The sequence below is a fragment of the Chiloscyllium plagiosum genome, chromosome 17 (assembly GCF_004010195.1).
Source record: "Chiloscyllium plagiosum isolate BGI_BamShark_2017 chromosome 17, ASM401019v2, whole genome shotgun sequence".
Lineage (NCBI taxonomy): Eukaryota > Metazoa > Chordata > Chondrichthyes > Orectolobiformes > Hemiscylliidae > Chiloscyllium > Chiloscyllium plagiosum.
The window spans coordinates 3,249,552-3,269,180 of record NC_057726.1 but is presented as its reverse complement, the minus strand read 5'-3'; the positions used below and the strand labels follow the sequence as shown (position 1 = coordinate 3,269,180).

Here is a 19,629-nt window from a genome sequence, read left to right as displayed (position 1 = left end):
GGGAAGCGAAAATCATGGAGGAGGTGGAGGACGTGGGTGGTGTCCTGAATGTAGGTGGGGAGTTCTTGGACTAAGGGGGAAAGGACTGCGTCAAGGTATGCAGAGATGAGTTCGGTGGGTCAGGAGCAGGCTCAGACAATGTGTCGGCCGGGCCAGTCAGGTTTGTAGATTTTGGGCAGGAGGTAGAAACGGGCGGTGTGGGGTTGTGGGACTATGAGGTTGGAGGCGGTGGATGGGAGATCCCCTGAGGTGATGAGGTTATGGATGGTCTGGGAGATGATGGTTTGCTGGTGGGAGGTGGGGTCATGGTCAAGGGGGCAGTAGGAGGAGGTGTCCGCGAGCTGGTGTTTAGCCTCAGCGGTGTAAAGGTTGGCGCGCCAAACTACTACCGCGCCTCCCTTGTCTGCCGGTTTGATAGAGGTTGGGGTTGGAACGGAGGGAGTGGAGGGCTGCACGTTCCAAGGGTGAGAGGTTGGAGTGGGTGAGACGTGGAGAAGTTGAGGCGTTAATGTCGCGCCAGCAGTTGGCTATGAAGAGATCGAGGGCAGGTAAGAGGCCAGCACGGGGTGTCCAGGTGGATGGGGTGTATTGGAGGCGTGAGAAGGGGTCATCAGAGGGTGAGTGAGAGTCCTGACTGAAGAAGTAGGCGCGGAGGCGAAGGCGGCGGAAGAATTGTTCGATGTCTCACTGCGTGTTGAATTCGTTAATCCGAGAGCGTAGGGGAATGAAGGTGAGGCCTCTGCTGAGGACTGATCTTTCATTCTCAGAGAGGGGTAGTTCTGGGGGGATGGTGAAAACACGGCAGGGCTGGGAGCTAGGACCTGGTGTGGGGCTGGAGCTGGGAGTGGGGGCAGGGTTGGCCGTGGGGTCGGATTTAGGCGTGCGGGCGGAGATTGGTGTGGGGGCGGGGTTAGGTGTGGTGACTGCTCGGAAACCTTCTCTGCACCCTCTCCAAAGCGTCCACATCCTTTTTGGTAATGTGGCGACCAGAACTGTACACAGTATTCTAAATGCGGCCGAACCAACGTCTTGTACAATGTTAACATGACTTGCCAGCTCTTATACTCAATACCCCAACCAAGGAAGGCAAGCAAACTATATGCCTTCTTGGACACTATATCCACCTGTGCAGCAACCTTCAAGTACAATGGACCTGCACTCCCAGATCTCTCTGCCCATCAGCTTTTCCCAAGGCTCTTCCGTTCATTGTATAATTCGCTCTAGAATTAGACTTGCCTAAATGCATCCCTTCACATCTGCCACTTTTCCGCCCAACTCTCCAGTCTATCTATATCCTCCTGTATTCTCTGACAGTCCCTTATGGTTTCTGCTACTCCACCAATCTTCGTGTCATCTGCAAACCTGCTGATCATACCAACAGTGCCCTCTTCCAGATCATTTATGTATATTACAAACAGCAGTGGCCCCAACACTGACCCCTGAGGAACACCACTGGTCACCTTTCTCCATTTCAAGAAACTCCCTTCAACTACTACTCTCTGTCTCCCATTGCTCAACCAGTTCTTTATCCACCGAGCTGCAACACCTTGCACACCATATGACTTCACTTTCTCCATTAGTCCACCATAGGGAACCTTATCAAACACCTTACTAAAGTCCATGTATAAAGCTTAAATCAAATTAAATCTAATCAAACCTCTGCTGATTTTTGCTCTGGCTTCTCTCCAAAGTTTTGCTAACTCCTGGACCTTTTCCACTACCAAATTCTAGCCACCTGATGCCTAGGGGAAGAATGCTTCATCTTCTGCCTTGGGACTCTCCAACCATACAGGATCAATGTCGATTTCAGCAGTTTCCTCATCTCCCCTCCCCTGACCTTATCCCAGATACAACCCGGCATCTGCCTCTTAAACTGTCCTACCTGCCCATCTTCCTTCCCATCTATCTGCTCCACCCACCACTCTGTCCTATCACCATCACCATCACCCCCATTCCCCCCCCCCCCCCCCATCATCTACCTATTGCATTCCAAGCTATCTTTGCCCCAGCTCCACTCCTCCCCCATTTATCCATCAGCATCCTTGGGGCCTCCAACATCCCTGATGAAGAGCTTATGCTCGAAAAGTCTACTCTCCTGCTCTTCGGATACTGCCTGACCAACTGTGCTTTTCCAGTACCACACTTTATGACACTGGGGATATATGTGTACAGATCATTGAAGGGGTAGGACAGGTGGAGACAGCAGTAAATAAAAGTGTTCTCAACTTTATTAAGAGGGGCATAGAGCTCAAGAGCAAGGAAGTGAAGCTGAACTTGTATAAGACACTTGTTAGACCTCAGCTGGACTGTGGTACAATTGTGGCTGCCATATTTTAGGAAAGATGTGAATGCATCAGAAAGAGTGCAGAAGCGATTTACAAGAATGGTTTCAGGAATGAGAAACTTCAGTTATGAAGACAGACAGGGACTGATTTCCTTGGAGACAAGATTTGATAGATATTGTTACAATCATGAGCGGGCTGGACAGGATCGGGCAAAAGCTTATCAACAGATTGAGAACCAGAGAGCACAGATTTAAAGTGATGCATAACTGAAGCAAATGCAAAGTAAGAAAAATCTTTTCATACGGCGAGCAGTTAGGATCTCAATGCAGTGCCTGGAAATGTGGTGGAGGCAGGTTCAATTGAGGTATTCAAGAGGGGCATTGGATGGTTATCTGGAGAGAAATGGTATGCAAAGATAAAGGCAGTGAAAAAGCAGTAAGTCATTAAGCTAATTTGGAGAACTAGTACAGACACAATGAGCAGAATGGCCTCCTGTACGATAACACTTCTCTGATTCCATTACTTTAATGCAGAGTGGGATAGGGTGGGTTGTGTAAGGTGCACTGAGGAATAAGTCTTCCTAGACTGTGTTCAGAAGACCTCCCTATAGCAACATGTGTCCATTCCAACAAGGAAAAAGGCACTACTGGACCGAGTCATTGGGAATGAGGTGGGGCACATCAATCAATCTATTAGGGGACAGTGATAATTGTACCATAAAGTCTAGGACAAAACGGGGTGGGTTCACTTCAAACTTTGGTGTCTGACACCCAGAGGCAACAATGACTACTGTAGAGCTCTGACTGAGTTATAAAAGCTATGCTCCTGCTTTAATACAGCCCTCTTCCAGTTGGAGGAACATTTGTCATGGATTCAGTATTACAACCCTTGCTTTCCCTGATTTGTATTAATTCTTTAGGTCTTGGACTGCAGGATAAATTTGCAAGTTTGAAACATTGTAATACAGGAGGACTGTAAAAGGACATTCACAAGTTGGTGGTGTGGATGGATAGTGGAGATGAAGTTCAATGTAGAGAACGTGAGATGATATACCCACAACAAAAAGTGGACAGACAGTATTTTAAAAAGGGTTCTATTCAAAAGGATGTGCAGGAGCAGAGACACTTTGATGTGGATCTGCATAAGTCATTAAAGGTAGCAGGACAGGTGGAGAGCATGGCTAATAAACCATACAGTAATACTTTAATACTTACAGAGTATAGGAGTGGGTAAATGGTGCTGAACTTGTATAAGATACCTATTTGGAGTATCAAGTACGATTCTGGGTGTTACACTTCAGGAACAATGTGAACCCATTAGTAACCATGGTCTTAGCAGATCTTTCTCATTCAAGAGACAACTGGTGGTGGTGGTTTAACCTGAGGATCTCAGGCTAGGGGAGAGACTGAGAGTCCTTTGTGGTATCCTAGCTGTATATTGTCATAGAGCCATGGAGTTGTACAGCATGGAAACAGACCCTTGGTCCAACTTGTCCATGATAACCAGATATCCTAAAATAAATCTAGCCCCTTTGCTAGCATTTTGGCTCATATTCCTCTAAACCTTTCCTATTCGTGCAGCCATCTAGATGCCTTTGAAATGTTGTAATTGTGATGATAAACAACAGTTATTGAGATAGATTGGAGTGGTTGGGATAGTTTCCTTGCAGAGAAGAAAACCAAGAGGAGATTTGATTAACTTTTCTAAGGTCATCGGAGATCTGAATGCAGTAGACATGGATAAACTGTTCCTTCTCCTCAAGGGATCAAGAAGGACACAGAGCTGTTTTGATGTGTAGTAGACATTCAAGAGGGTTTTAGAGGACTTATTTATATAATGTGTAGGGAAATAGGAAAAGGGTGGAGAATGTCACAATGTCATGATGCTGTTTGGAATATATGAGGAGAAATTGGGATATGGGACTCTTTGAACAATTCCACAGATGCTGCCAAACCTGCTGAGTTTCCCCAGTAATTTTAGTTTCAGATTTCCACAGTTTTGTTTTATTATGATGTCAAAAGGAGCTATGGATTGTCTGATCTTTATTGAAAGCAGGAAACTTTGGAAAAATAAGGAGTCCAACGAGAGAGATTAAGTGAATTTTACGGCACTTAATTACTGGATAACCAGTCTTAGGAAAACTGGAGGAACTGTGCTCTGCAATGCCGAGCAACAGCCTCTGGGGTCAAGTTGTGTGTTCTCCCAGACCTGGGATGAGAGATAGCAGCTTTCTGCCAATAGGGATCTAATATTAAAACAAAACCAGTTAAAAGCTCTGGTACTCAGTGAAGCAGTTTGTAAACCTATCACTACTCCTTACTGTTTCCCATCAGAACCAAAAATCTGATCTGAAGACCTTTGATTGTTCTGAACTGTCAGCAACTTGATCTCATCAACAGGGAATCGAAGGAACTGAGAGAAGTCTACCCAGTCTGTTTTCTGAATCCATATGCTTGACCTACAGTTCTTCCTTTCTTTTTACAATCCACACGATCTCCTCAGAGCTGTGTTTTCCTGTGTATGGATGTTTGTTTGGGATTAAGAGGATGCAGTTTAATTCTGCATTGCAGCTTAACTGACAGCCAGTTTTGCTGTAATAAGTAGTTTTGTTTACTGAATGTAATTTTGTTACTTGTCTAGATAACAAGTTTGTTTATAATGAACAAGCTATTTTTGAGCGTACTGAAGAACCAGAGGGAAGCTCCTTTTGCTTTAGATGACTAGAAAAAGAGAAACAATTTGACTGTTTTGCTGATTTTTTTTTAAAAATGGGTATTTACAGTTTTTGTGGAGCTCATGGAATAGTGGGTCTTGATTACCAGTGTATCCCTCCCACCAGAGTTGCAACAATACCCATTTGAAGACACACGTGCAGACCTAATGGGAATAATGGCCCCCTTTAACATCATAACAATTCTGTGGTAATCTCCTGCTCTTCAAAATAGTGCCATTAACATTCCATTAACATTCAACTGGGAGGATAGGCAGTGTCTCAGTTTAGCATGTAATCCAAAGCTCGTAGCTCTAAGTGTGCAGCATTCCCACATGTAGACGTGAAACCAGAATCCTCTGGCTCAGGTCAGGGTGCTGCCACCTAAGCCATAACTGCCACAACATCATAATTTCAGACTTAGATTAGATTACCTACATGTGGAAACAGGCCATTTGGCCCAAGTCCACACCAACCCTCTGAAGAGTAACCACCCAGACCCATTCCCCTACCCTATAGGGGTTGGTTAGCTCAGTTGGCTGCATGGCTATTTTGCAAGGCAGAGTAACACTAACAGTATGGGTTAAATTCCCACCACTGACTAAGGCTAATGTGAAGGACACTCATTCTCAAACTTTCCCCTCACCTGAGGTATGATAACCCTCTGGTTAAACCACCACTGGTCGTATCTCTCTCTAATGTAAGAATTGCCTTCTAGGGACTTCATGTTAGCTTGGTTTCATCTGCATATGGCAGGTACTGCTGCAGTTTAGTCTTTTTTCATCCCTAGCTCAATGAATTTCAGGCACATGATAAAGTCTTCTTCCATTGTCTTCACCTCTGGGTCCAGTTCTTCAGACAGGTTTCCTTTCCCAGCCATAGAGGCCCTTTCACCTATTTTCAATAGTCATCCTCCACCTGGACCCCTCCCTCTGGCCTTTTGCCATCACTTGATCATTTCACTAGGAACTGTCACGACATCCTTGTTCTCCTCCCCATTCTAACCTGTCTCTGAACCTGAACTTGGGTAAAATAGGGACGTGATGTACTTTGATTAAATCCTTGTGATGACGCTGGGAAAAGTAGGCTTGATCATCAGTGCACTTTCTCAAATGGGTTATAACACTAGCTTGATGTAATCTGCTGAGGGAACATGCTGTTTGATACGATCCACAAGTTTTTGGGATGTACGCACACATCAGGCACCCCACGAGCACCAAAATTCATATATCACCTTAGTAAGTTGTGTGATAAGCAGAACATCTTTTTGGCTTGATTGCAGCATTTTGTTGGCGGTAGACAATGCTCATACTATTACTGTATTGTAGCTGAGTGAAACAGCTAGTTTCAATTATTATTCAAACTTTTACGATATCTTAAGTGCCCAGTCTACCTAAGAATGTGAATTTCAATCTGCTCAAGTGAGTGAAATGTACGACTCATTCTGTAAAGTGAACAGAACTTCCAAACCATTCCATTGATTGTGAACGTTCTGGAGCATCCAGGGTTCTACAGTTTCTCTACAAAGGTCAATTCTTCATTTATCTCACCCAGGCTGAATTCCTGAATCAGGTTATTCAATACCTGTAAAGATATAAAGTGGGAGCATGGAAGGAAACGTCACAACAGCATCCTATCATAAGTTCATGCCAATTGCCCCAAGCCTGGCTGATTATTTCTTTCTTGTCCAAGTCAGGGGGATACAGATGTGAATGGTAACACTCTATAACACTCCCTGTGTTCTGCTACAGCTGAGAACAATAAATTCTGTGGAACAAATTTTGTGATAAGATTTTGCAACATACCACGTATTATATTGACCAAATAATCATTCTGAGACCACAACAATATGGGCAAAAGGCTTGGATCAATGACATAAAGGCACCTTAGAAGACGGATCTGGAGATGCAGGTGCCATTAATCTTTTGTATCTACTGCAAACACAGTAGCAGGGTCCCTGTCATTTCACACTCTCCATAAAAATTGCTGCTCTTTATGATCCATTCATCCATCATCCCTGGGATCACTAAAGCAGGGACTGGGATAAGGTGGGTGAGGGGGGGGGGTGTGAGTGAGGAGTGAGAAAATTGGTGAAATCCACATGGTTCCGGGGGGTGGGAAGGTCCCAAGGCAGAAGATGAGGCATTCTTCCTCCAGGCGTCGGGTAGCTAGAGTTTAGCAGTGGAGGTGGCCCAGGATTTGCATGTTCTTGGCAGAATGGGAGGGGGAGTTAATGTATTTGGCCACAGGGCGTTGGGGATGTTTAGTGCGTGTGTCCCAGAGATGTTCCCTGAACTCCCCCCTGACACCCCACACCAAACAGGGCTGATCTGACATTCATGTTCACTTTCCAGACCTTTCTCCTTGATTCCACAATTCATCACAAATCTCTCTATCTCACCTTTAAATAAACACAAGGACTCTGCCCCCTCGGCTCTGAGGCAAGGAGTTTCAAAAACTCCCAATCCTCAGGGAGAAGAAGTTACTCCTCATCTCAGTCTTAAATTGCCTCTTAATTCTGAGACTACGCTGTCTGGTCCTCGACCCCCAGTACTGCCCACTTATTTACGCCTGGCTTAAATCACTCCACTGTGGTGATTGCACCTCAAATGTGATGCAAACTAGCTCTAGCATTCCCTCCCAAAACCTCTCCCTTTTTGAGACACTCCTTACTCCTTCTCTCTTTGACCGAGGTTTTCATCAACGTTCCTCACTCGGCTAAATGCCAGTTTTCATTTTGTTGCAATCCTGAGGGACCACTATACAAATGCACAAGCTGTTGGTTGCAAGTAGAATTTTCACGCCAATATAGAAAAAAAACTTTTAATGTCAGAAAGTTGAACAGGTGATTAACTAGTCACCCCTTCTGATTCCAAAAGGTTCCTACACACGTAAGTTCAACTTCCAATCCACCACCACTAATGTACACAAAAACCGTACCGAAATCCTGTCATGTTAACAGCCCCTCAAATACCCATACGGTATCCTTTTTCAGAATTAAAACTGGTGTGTTAAGAAAAAAGAAATTTGCTATTCAACTGCTAAGATGCTGGTCCCACTTACCAAAGCAATGGGTTGTGTCAGAGCCAACTCAATTAGTCCAATCACTGCTTTCCCAATCAGAAAATGTCAATGGAACTGTGGTTGGGATGTCATCAGCGTCACTTGCTTATTGTTTAGACACGGTTGTGTTCCGCAGTCAAGAACCTTATGTGTGTTTACTATCCCAGTGTCATGGACACAGAGGTGAAAGAACAGCAATGTGCTTGACTTGCTTATTAATATCTCTGGAGATGCTGGACAGCCTGTCCATCCCAGTCACATCTTCTAACTCCCCCCTCAGCACATTTACTAACACGGAGTGCTTGGAGAAGCTGTCATTATTCTCCATCAGGTGAGAAGATTAAGGGGAGATTTCACAAAGATGTTCAAAAATCAAAAAGGGAGGAGAATCATTTTGAACAAATACTCCAAGTTGTTGTGATCTGGAACATGTTGCCTCAATGGCTGGCAAAAGTATATTTAAAAGAAACCTTTAAAAGGGAATTGGACAATATTTGAAGAATATTAACAGAATTTAACTTTTCCTTTCTTTATTCATTCATGAGAAGTGGACATCACTGGCTGGGTAGTTAAGAGTCAACCACATTGCTGTGGGTCTGGAGTCACATGTAGGCCAGACCAGGGAAGGATGGCAGATTTATTTCCCTACAGGACATTAGTGCGCCAGATGGGTTTTGCCCGTGATAACTGGCAATGGTTTCATGGACATCATTATAGTCATTTCTCTAGATTATTTTTGAACTCAAATTCTACCATTTGCCATAGCAGGATTTAACCCAGGTCGTCAGAAGATTACTTGGATCTCTAGATGAATAGTCTACCAGCTATCGCAGCAGGATGTGCATTAGCTGGGGCCTCTTGATTACTAGGTTAGTCCACCATCATTACACCACTATCACCTGAGTAGTCCAGAAGCCGAGGCTAATGCTCTGATGATAGGGGTTTATTTCCAATTAATAAGAAGTCTGCAAGTAAAAGCAAATCTAACAGTGACCATATAACTGCTGTCACTATTGTAAAAACCCATCTGGTTCACTAATGCTGGTTAAGGAAGGAAATCTGCTGTCCTTACCTGCTTTGGTCTACATGTGACTCCAGACCCACAGCAGTTCACTACCCTTTGAAATGGCTGAGCAAGACCATGCATTGAAAGATGGACAACAAATGCTAGCTCGGCCAGTGACACCATATTTTGTAAAGGAATAACAAAAAATAGAATGGAAAATTTTGGGGGGCAAGGGAAAAGGGCAGTAGAGTGGCACTGACTGGCTTATTAAATGATAAAGTCTGCATGGGCATAATGGACAGTATCAAGCGCTTCCATTCTGAAAGGTTGCTGGTCCTCTGAGCGACAACAGTTTGATAACTGGAACCAGCAGCTTCTGGCACTTTAGCAATGTCCAGTCACTGAAAGAGTAGCCGCAAGGGGTAGGCCATGGATGATGTTGGTACCAAAAGACAAATACAAAGTGGGACTTCTCACCTTCTCCCTTGGAGGGACAGTAAGGAGGATGAGAGAGAAGGAGGGATATATGGAACTAAATTCCAGTAAGGGTCAGGGTCTTCAGGAGAGGTGGGTAGAGGTTTCAGGGCTGTCCATAAGCTCCCAAACAATAACAGATCTGTATTGGTGCATGAAAATTAGTGTTAACTGATTGGCCTGGGTGGATCACAACTGAAAGCAGGTAGAAATATTTTCAAAACAATTCAGTGAAGTCATAAAGTGAATTCTGTTTGCAAAAACAAAAATGAAGTTAAACTTCTATTTGCAGAACACAAGTGTCCACAGTATGAAGCAGTCCATTGGCAGTTTCAACATTCACATCTCCAAGTGTTACTGAAAGCCCCCATACTGAGCTCCCTGTAAAAGAACAAAAAGAGATATGTTAAGCATTAAAGACACTTCAGAAGGGTTTTGTGTGGTGAATAACTAAGTTTCTGCTCCAATATTCTGGATAAACCTGTGTCAGAAACCCTGTTCAAAAGGTCAATCTTTATGCACAAGGCTAGATAGTTAGGGTCAATGTGTCATTCAACCACAAGCAGAAGTAGACAGATTGTTGATAAAGGAGTGAAAGGTCACTGGGGTTAGGTGGGAATGTGGAGTGATCAGATCTACCCTGACCTCAGTGAATGGCAGAGCAGCCTGGAGAGGCTAATTGGCTAACAGGCTAAATGTTTAAAAGACATTTGGATAAGTACATGAATAGGAAAGGTTTGGAGGGATATGGGTTAAATACAGGCAGGTGGGACTGGTTTGGTTTGGGAACATGGTCAGCGTGGACTGATTGGACTGAAAGGTCTGTTTCTGTGCTACATGACTCTGAGTCTATTACTGTACCACCCATACAACTCTTCTTCACAAGACCATAAAATCAATTTGTGAGAATTGAAGGCAGTCAGATCATCAATTGGCCAGGTTTCACAGATCACGTGAGCAGTGATACTGAGCATTGGCACATACGAACGGCCAATTAGCCTCTCCAGGCTGCTCTGCCATTCACTGAGGTCAGGGTAGATCTGATCACTCCACATTCGCACATAAAGGAGTGAAAGGTCACTGGGGTTATCAACAATCTATTTCTGCCATGTAAGATACCAAATTACCTGCATACATCAGCTTCTGACAGAAAAGAAATTCTCATCTCTGACCTCTTATGTCGAAACAGTGACTCCAGGACGAGATTGCCCCACAAAATGAAACCTGAATGGTCTGCTTCTGCTCCTACACTGTATGGAAATGGCGTTTCCACATGGGCTAACAACCAGCAAGGTTGAAGGAAAAAGGACAGCTGGCTTCCAGTACTAAGGTGGAAATGTCTCTCTCTTGGAGTTTCAGGAAGGTACGAGGAGTTAACAAGGTGGAGGACTGAAGTCTTGTATCAGCCAGAGCAGACAAGGCTTGCAGTTTTCTTCCCTTTAAAGAGCACTGGTGAACCAGACAGGTTATTAACAATACAGCAACTCCCAACCTTATCTAATTTTGTATAATTTCATAAATCACCACAGTTTTCACAATGTGCTAAGGTGGGATCTAAACTCATGACCTCTGGATTGCTAGTCCAGGACTAGAAAAAAGACAGGTGACCGAAAGTGGGTTGAGAAAGAAAGACTTGAAGTTGTTCAATAGACAGAGGTTTCCCAACAGAGTAATGAAAGGTAGAAAGACTAAGGTTTGTTAAGTACCTTAGACAAGAGAGATGTATAGATTATTAGATAATTTAAACTGGATATTACATAGAAATATATTGATCTGGAATTTAGGTTAAAACAGACTTCAGAAAGATCAGGTAGTTTGATACACAAATCAATAAAAATGGTGACTGGTAAGTAGGGCCCTGAAAAGTGAACACAAATCAAAATTCATTTTACAAGAGAATAGAAGAGCAGTGAGATTATGTTAAACATGAATTAGATCAAAACATACCTGAGTACTTGCAGGTGAAGTTGTGGGTAGTGTAGAAGGTTGTCAAAGGGATATAGATCTGTTGCAGACATGGGTGGAGAAATGGCAGATGGAGTTTAACCGGCTATGTGTGAGGTGCTGTACGTTTGGAGATCAAATGTTAAGGTAAAGTGTAGAGTTAATGGCAGGACCATGAACAGCACTGATATACAGAGGGACCTTGGGGTTCAGTCCATAGCTCCCTGAATGTGGCTACGTAAATAGATTGGGTGGTAAAAAAGGTGTATGGCATGCTTGCCTTTATTGGTCAGAGAATTAAGTAGGATGTCATTTTGCAGCTTTACAAGACTTTGGTTAGGCCACACTAGAGTATTGCGTTCAGTTCAGGTCGCTACATTACAAGAAGGGTGTGGAGGTTTTGGAGAGGGTGCAGAAGAAGTTTACCAGGGTATGAGCTATAAGGAGAGGCTAGAAAAACTCACGGTTGTTTTCTCTGGAGTAGCAGAGGCTGAGAGGAGACGTGATAGAGGTCTATAAAATGATGAGATGCTTAGACAGGGTTGATTGTCAGAATCTTTTTCCCAGAGTTGGAATGTCTAATACTAGGGGGCATACATTTAAGGTGAGAGGGGGAAGTTCAATGGAGATATGAGGGGCAAGTTTTTTTTTTACACAGAGAGTGGTAGGAGTCTGGAACGCACTGCTTGGGGTGGTGATGGAGGCGGATACAATCAGAGCGTTTAAGGGACTTTTAGATGAACACATGAATAGGCAAGGAATGGAGAGATATGGACCAAGGGCAGGCAGAAGGGATTAGTTTAATTTGGCGTCATGTTTGGCACAGCATCGTGTGTGGTGATGGAGGCGGATACAATCAGAGCGTTTAAGGGACTTTTAGATGAGCACATGAATAGGCAAGGAATGGAGAGATATGGACCAAGGACAGGCAGAAGGGATTAGTTTAATTTGGCGTCATGTTTGGCACAGCATCGTGTGCCGTACTGTTCTATGTTCTTATTGTGAACAGCCAATGGAACCTACAAAGAATACAGCGGCGTTCGAGATTGGAGCGATTACACATATCAGGAAGAGACTGAGTCAGGGGTTCTTTCCTCAAGAAAAAGGGAAGACCGAGCAAGCGACTTTGTTAAGAATTATTTTACGCATTTATTGTCCATCCCTAATTACCCTGGATATGGTGGTAATGAGCCACCTTCCTGAACTAGTACAATTGATGTGGTGTGGATCCACTCCTAGAGTCATTAGGATGGGATTTCCTGAGCAGATTACAAAGACTCTTGATAGGCCAGACAGGGAAGATCTTTCCACTTTTGAGCAACAGCAGACCAGCAGCCATAAATATCAGATAGTCACTAATTCAAAGTTAAGTGATTATGTGCTAGCAAAATCAATGTGGGTCATCCAGTTCACAGATGATTGTTGAAGAGGTCATAGAATCCATACAATCCCGACATTGCAGAAAGAGGCCATTTGGCCCACTGAGTCTGCACTGACCAAAAAGCATCTTACCCAAATCGACTATCTTATCTGATCCCTGTATTTATCATGGCTATCCCACCTAGCCTATACATCCCTGGACACCAGTGGCAATTTCCCATAGCCAATCCACCTAATCTGCACAGCTTTGGGCTGTGGGAGGAAACCAGTGCACCCAAAGGAAACCCACGCAGATACACAAAGAATGTGCAAGCTCCTCACAGACAAGTCATCCATGGGTGGAATCGAACCCAGGTCCCTGGTGCTGTGAGGCAGCAGTGCAGACCACTGAGCCACTATGTCACCTGCAGTAGGAATCATGAGACAAGGAACAGGGTTTTGTTTTAATGTATAACATCTCTTGCTTCTGCCAGCTGTAGCTTACAGCATCATGATAAACTGCAGGATAGCCTCTTTCCGTACCTGACTATACTGGAATGCCTGTTGCTGTGCTGGGTTGGGAGCAGGTTGCTGAGGTCTATAGGCAACGTACTGTTGCCCTGGATCCTGCTGGAAGTTTCTGAACTGTCCTTGAGAATTCTGTGCAGAATCTGTCAAAAAAGAAGAGAGATAATTAATTGACAAAAAGATCCTGCTTAATCACCAGGAAGGGGCTGGGGTGATGGAATTGCACAATTGCTAATGTTAATTCTTCTGTCAATCAGACTGACTGAGTGTCAATCAATTCACCCTGTACTGGAACACTTCAACACGCCACCAAGAGCACTTCATAAGGGTACATCTTTCGGATGAGACATTAAACTCCCCTCTCAGATGACTCCATGAGGTGACATGATCAAGGAACAGCAGGAAATTCTCCATGATGTTCTGCCTAATATTTATCTCTCAACCAACATCACTAAGAGGAGATCTCCCAAACATTTTCACATTGCATTTGCAGGACATTGCAGAGTGGAAATTGGCTGACATGTTGAATGTATTATAATAGTACCTCACTCAAAACATACATTGTCTTCAAGTGTATTGGAGGTCCTGAGAGTTTCAAAGACATGACAGAAATGAAAGCTCATCTTCCTATGGAGGGGTGCAATGGCAAAACTACAAGGTGTTCACCAAAGAGACTACCAGAGCCACTCCAGCCTATACAGTCTATCCAATTGTCAAATGTTACAGTCCAGATGAAGGCCACTCAAACTGCTAACCAAAACAAAAGACCAGCAATGTTCTTTAAGAAAGTCTAATGAGAATAAATTTGAGTAGGGTATAACCAATAGGACAGGTAAGGAGGATGGGCTGTGGATCGAGACTGGAGAGAGAGGGCAGTTGGAAAAGATTCAGAAAGCTTAGCTGAACCAAGTAGTGAGAAAATATTGCAAGGCCACCAGCGAGTGAAATGTGACAGGGACAGCATTTAAATTAAAAGGGAAATCTGGAGGCACTCTGCAGTCAAAGATTTATCAGCAAAAATAGAAATTTTTAATAATGGTGTTCAGTCCTCCAACTTTAAGTCATTGGACTTAAAGTTCATTAAACTGGTTTGGCCAAGCTTTAACAATCTATTCACAGAAGTAGATAGATAGCAAATTTCAGTGAGAAAATCTAAACAAAGCGCTTTATTCCCTGTGATACCTAAAATTCCGAATGCAATTTTATATCAGTCTAACTGCAGGATACCTGCTGCACTTAAGTTTCAGGGCAATCTCGAAGAGCAGTGAGATGGGATGTAAACTGTGTCAGATCAACAAGAACAAAAAACCATGTTAACAGATAATATGTAAATGCATTATAGCACAGACAGGAGGAGATTCAGAGACAGAATTCCATAGATACACAGATTCTAACTAAGTGAAGCTTTCCTGTTGGTGTACTGAGTCACTGAGCCAGTAATAAAGCACGAGTTCCCCTCAAAATGCAGGTCTCTCTAAGGATCAACCAGAACCTTTTTTTCCCCTCTATCAAACTGTTCAGAGATGTGATTTAAACCTCTGAGACAGGTGGGACTTGACATCAAACCTCCCGGTCCAGTGCAAAGGACAGACCACTGTGCCACAGGAGTGACCCCATGGGTAAACCAGAGTTTTTATTAACCTGTTCAGAGATATAAATACACACCTCTGAAGCAGGTGGGACTTGAACATGGGCTTCCGAGTCCAAGGGTAAGGACACCATCACTGTGCCAAAGCAGGGCTACATGGGTCAACCAGAACAGCCACTGAGTTGATTGGGAGCACAAGGGTCATCAAACCTTGTATTCATGTGCTACATTTTATTCTTGGTCACTGCACATTGCAAGTATTTCTGAGCCATTCTGGTGCCGTGGTAGCATCACTATATCTGGGCCAGGAGACCCTGTTCAGTGCCATCTGTTCCAGAGGTAGGTAATGTCTCACAGGTTGATTAAAAGTATCAAAACAGGAGTTCCTGAAAACCAATGTCCAAAAACTGTTGGTTTTTATTCAATTACATTGCACTATTAAGTGCCCCAGTCTAATGAATGAATGAGTCAGAGAAGTGCAATTCAACAGATGAATTAAACAAACTGAGTTCTTCAGAGGGCTCTTTAACAAGTGGTAGTGTCCCTTCCTCAGAAGGTCTGGGTTGAAGTCCCAGATGTATCATTACAGGTTGATTTAAAACATAGCACTGGCTTCTTCCTCCGGGAGTGGGCTTCTCCACAGGGCAAGTTGGAAGGTTACTTGTTAAGTTATGGATTTCCAATAAAACCCTTGTAAGTCTCTAAGTTTTTTGCTGCTAATTCAATATCGGAATATCATCTGTTAAACATTTTCTGGTTTAATCACTGACCCAGCACCCAAGGTATATTCGCCATATTGTTGAAATCCCTAGACATAGGCCTCATGGTAAGACACAACAGGTCTTTCTCCGATAGAAACTTCAAGAACTCACTAAATTCCTGAGGCGTGCTTGTCAGCGGCTGCTGTGTGGGATATTGCTGGTAGAAGTTCTGCTGGTGAGAGCTGGAGTTCTGTGGGAACTGCCCCTGCTGAGGTCCATACCATGTACCTGTGACAAGTAAACCAATCCTAATGTTACTTCTCTAATGACTCATCACACAAACTTATTTCAGTTTAACATGAGATTTAACTCCCATGGTCAGCGACACTGATTCTCACTGGGGTACAGGCCAAAGGGAGATGCCATCATCCTGACGGCAACCATTCATCATCCTACACATGTGGTGCTGTGTCAGATATGTCACTGCATCACATGTGAGTTCACATCTCATCAGGGCAGGTGGGGATTTGAATGTGTCCAGTAAGAAGTTCCCTCTCTGGGCCCATATCATCACCCACAGAGCTTGTCACCCAGAGTACCCCAATAAAATCGTCTTGTTCACATCGATATACTGGTCTTGTAGATGTCAACAGCACCAATGGAGTCAATTTCTGGAGCAATGGCTCCACCAGCTCCCTCAGTTCATCTTGTTCTCACAGGGACTAGGGAACATTCTCTCTACCTGAACTCTGGTGAGGCAAAAGCCAAGAGCAGTATTGTCCTTCCCAGCTGCCCTCCCCCTTGCCACTGGAGAGAGTGGAAACTTGGGAATTTGACTGAACACCGTGCAACACCACCAAGATTCTTGAAAACATTGCCTCCCACTCCCACAATCAGACTATTGTTGTTTTAATCCTCATTCTTACTCTTGTATCCAACACTGCTCTGCACCTCTCCTGACAGTATTTGATGGGGACAGTATAGAGGGAATTTTACTCTGCATCTAACCCCATGTGGCACACATAGGAGCATGTAATGGGGACAGTGCAGAGAGAGTTTTATTTTGCATTTAAAGGAAAAAAAAAAGAGTAGAGGGAATTTTGCGTTATCTAACCCTGTGTTGTACCTGCTCTGAGAATGCCCGATACGGATATCGGGGCCTGAAATGGTAAGTGTTCCATTCCCAAATATGGACATTCTTCACTTCGATGAAGACAATACAGCCCGAAAGAATCAGTTCAAGTTTTGAGCATCAGTTTTTCTGCTGATCCAATGAGCCTGACTAAGCTGTAGATGTCGAGTTGGGGAATCACCCTCTGCTGTAAATATTACTTAATTTCCAGTAAAGGTGTAAAGTAAATTTAAGTTATTGTTAAAACTCTGCCTACGATCTCTGCCTTAGTCATTCCTTGTGCAAAACAAACGATGCTCTGTGCAAAGCAATTTATCCAATTCCCTCACACAATTTTTGATTTTAAATTAATAGCCCCGCATTACAGACTTCCTTGTTAGAGGGGATCGTCTTTCCTCATTCACTCTATGAAGAATATTTGTATTTTTAAAAGCCTCTTAGCCATTGCTGCTCCAGTGGAAACATTCCCAATACTGACTGTCCTCCTACAGTCCACAGCCATTGAAATTCCAAAGCTGGCATGTCTCGCCAAGAGCTCTCACTCCTTGCAATTCAGCAAGGTTCCCTGACACAGAAATTCAGTACCTTCTGAATAAAGTTGTAGGTTCATTCCCTCTGGTGGAGCCTGCGTCTGGTTAAACTGGTTGTTGAAATATTCCCCCTGAGCTGCTTGCGGCTGTGCAGAAGCTGATTGGTGAGAGACAAATACACATCAGTGACAAGTTCATTCCTCATCATCATGAGCAATAGCACTGGACAATTCAGAAGTGTAATCAGGAAGCACTTGTCACACACAGGGTGATGAAAATGTGAAACTTTTTCCCCCAAAAAGGATGTTTGGGGTCAAGGCTTCAAGACCAAGAATGAAAGACAGATAATTGAGCAAGGAAAATAAAGGAAACGGAGCCTTGTTGGGTAAATGGAATTCTGATGCAAACCAGCCTCGACCTAGATGAATGGTAAGGCCTGAGGAACCTCCTCCTGTATTTAACATTGTGAAGCAATTTGATAGGGTAAGAAACTGCTTTCACTTTGTGGCTGAATTCACAATAACATGGTCATAAATACAAAAAAAATTCCAACCGATCAAATGTATTACACACAAAGGGAAGCAGAAGGTGGAACTGTGCACCATTTGGAGTGGATGAAGCAGAGTGCATCACTGAATTTAAAGGGAGGCTTGATATGTACAATGGTGAAAGGAGAACACTTACAGATTGCAAGAGGCGAGCGGACTTGGTCAGTTAAGCCAAAAATCCTGTGGATACTTTGTAATAAAGAGTCAATATTGACTATGAGGCTCACATTAAAAATGGGCACTTTGTAGAATGATATAGGTCACCTGCTCGAGTCTGCTCTTTTATAATAAACTATGGATTCTGGGTAATCCAAGATGGAGGACGGGAAAAATTTCTGGCTGTAAGAGCTGGTCCTTTTTTTTGAGGTACTTTAGGTGTTGGAGGTGATTTCCTCCAAAAAAAAGTCAAAACAACAGCTGTTTTAAAAGGGAGAAGAGCAGACAAAGGAAGCACAAGGTGAGGACAGTGCAGGAGAGAGAGAGAGAGAACCTGCACAGTTCCCGCCTTTGCTGTTTGAATTTGTGTATCGCTGGGCATCGGAGTGCATCTGGGAAAATTAACAAACAGTGAAATTCACAACTAATCTTGGAGGAACTGTTAGGCGAAGTTCACAGCACAGAATCAGATCGGTTAAATGTTGTTTTAAGTCTGTCTAAGAGAAAGGCTGTATTAGTGAGTACAATGGGTTCTTTCTTAATTATATGTTTTTGGAGATAAGTCCCTTGATTAAACTTAAAATATAAGCCATAGCTATTAATTTAACTTGAGGCAGTGTTTGTAGAGGAATAAGACGGTGTTATTTTCTGGGTCTGTAGATTGTGAAGGAGCAAAAATGGACTTTGCAGTGATATGCACTTCTTGTCAGATGTGGAAGATTAAAGAGAGTTTAAGGGTTACTGCGGATTATATCTGCCATAAATGCTGTTGGATGCGAATCTTATCAGATCGAAAGATCGGTTGGAGAGACAGATAGAAGCGATGAGGAATTTGCAACAGCAACAGTATGTGATGGACGGCAGTTATAGGAAGGGGGGAAGTCTCAGATACAGTAACATAGATAGATTAACTCCAGGAAAGGTAAGAGAAGTAGGCAGCTAGTGCAGGAGTCTTTTGTGGATATACCCATTTCAAACAAGTATGTTTTGGAAAATACAGGGCGTGATGGATTCTCAGGGGAACATAGCACGAACAGTCAAGTTTCTGGTATTGAGACTGGCTCTAATGCAACGAGGGGTACGTCGGCTTCCAAAGGATCAATCGTGTTAGGGGATTTTGTAGTCCGAGGTACAGACAGACGTTTCTGTGGCCAGCAGAGAAAAAGCAGAATGGTGTGTTGTTTCCCTGGTGCCAGGATCAAGGATGTCTCAGAGAGGGTGCAGAATGTTCTCACGGGGGGGGAGGGGCCAGCAGGTCAATGTCCACACTGGAACCAATGACATAGGAAGGGAAAAGGTTGAAATTCTGAAGGGAGATTATAGAGAGTTTGGCAGAAATTTAAGAAGGAGGACCTCGAGAGTAGTAATATTTGGATTACTCCCAGTGCTACGAGCTAGTGAGGGCAGGAATAGGATAGAACAGATGAATGCATGGCTGAGGAGCTGATGTATGGGAGAAGGATTCACATTTTTGGATCGTTGGAACCTCTTTTGGGGTAGAAGTGACCTGTACAAGAAGGACGGATTGTACCTAAATTGGAAGGGGACTAATATACTGGCAGGGGATTTGCTAGAACTGCTTGGGAGGATTTAAACTAGTAAGGT

At 43.6% G+C, this 19,629-nt stretch overlaps 1 protein-coding gene across 1 annotated transcript in view; it reads right to left on the bottom strand.

The window, feature by feature from the left end:
* Positions 1 to 9,625: 9,625 nt before the first annotated feature.
* LOC122558195 (protein SSXT-like) overlaps positions 9,626 to 19,629 on the bottom strand; it is a 40,808-nt gene continuing 30,804 nt past the window's right edge. Inside the window, exons 6-9 of the mRNA XM_043706515.1 lie at positions 17,376 to 17,477; positions 15,830 to 15,946; positions 13,385 to 13,512; positions 9,626 to 9,919 (exon numbers count right to left, since the gene is read on the bottom strand). Of these exons, the coding sequence (XP_043562450.1) occupies positions 9,893 to 9,919; positions 13,385 to 13,512; positions 15,830 to 15,946; positions 17,376 to 17,477 (374 nt within the window). The 3' untranslated portion in view covers positions 9,626 to 9,892. The remainder of the gene's footprint in view (positions 9,920 to 13,384; positions 13,513 to 15,829; positions 15,947 to 17,375; positions 17,478 to 19,629) is intronic.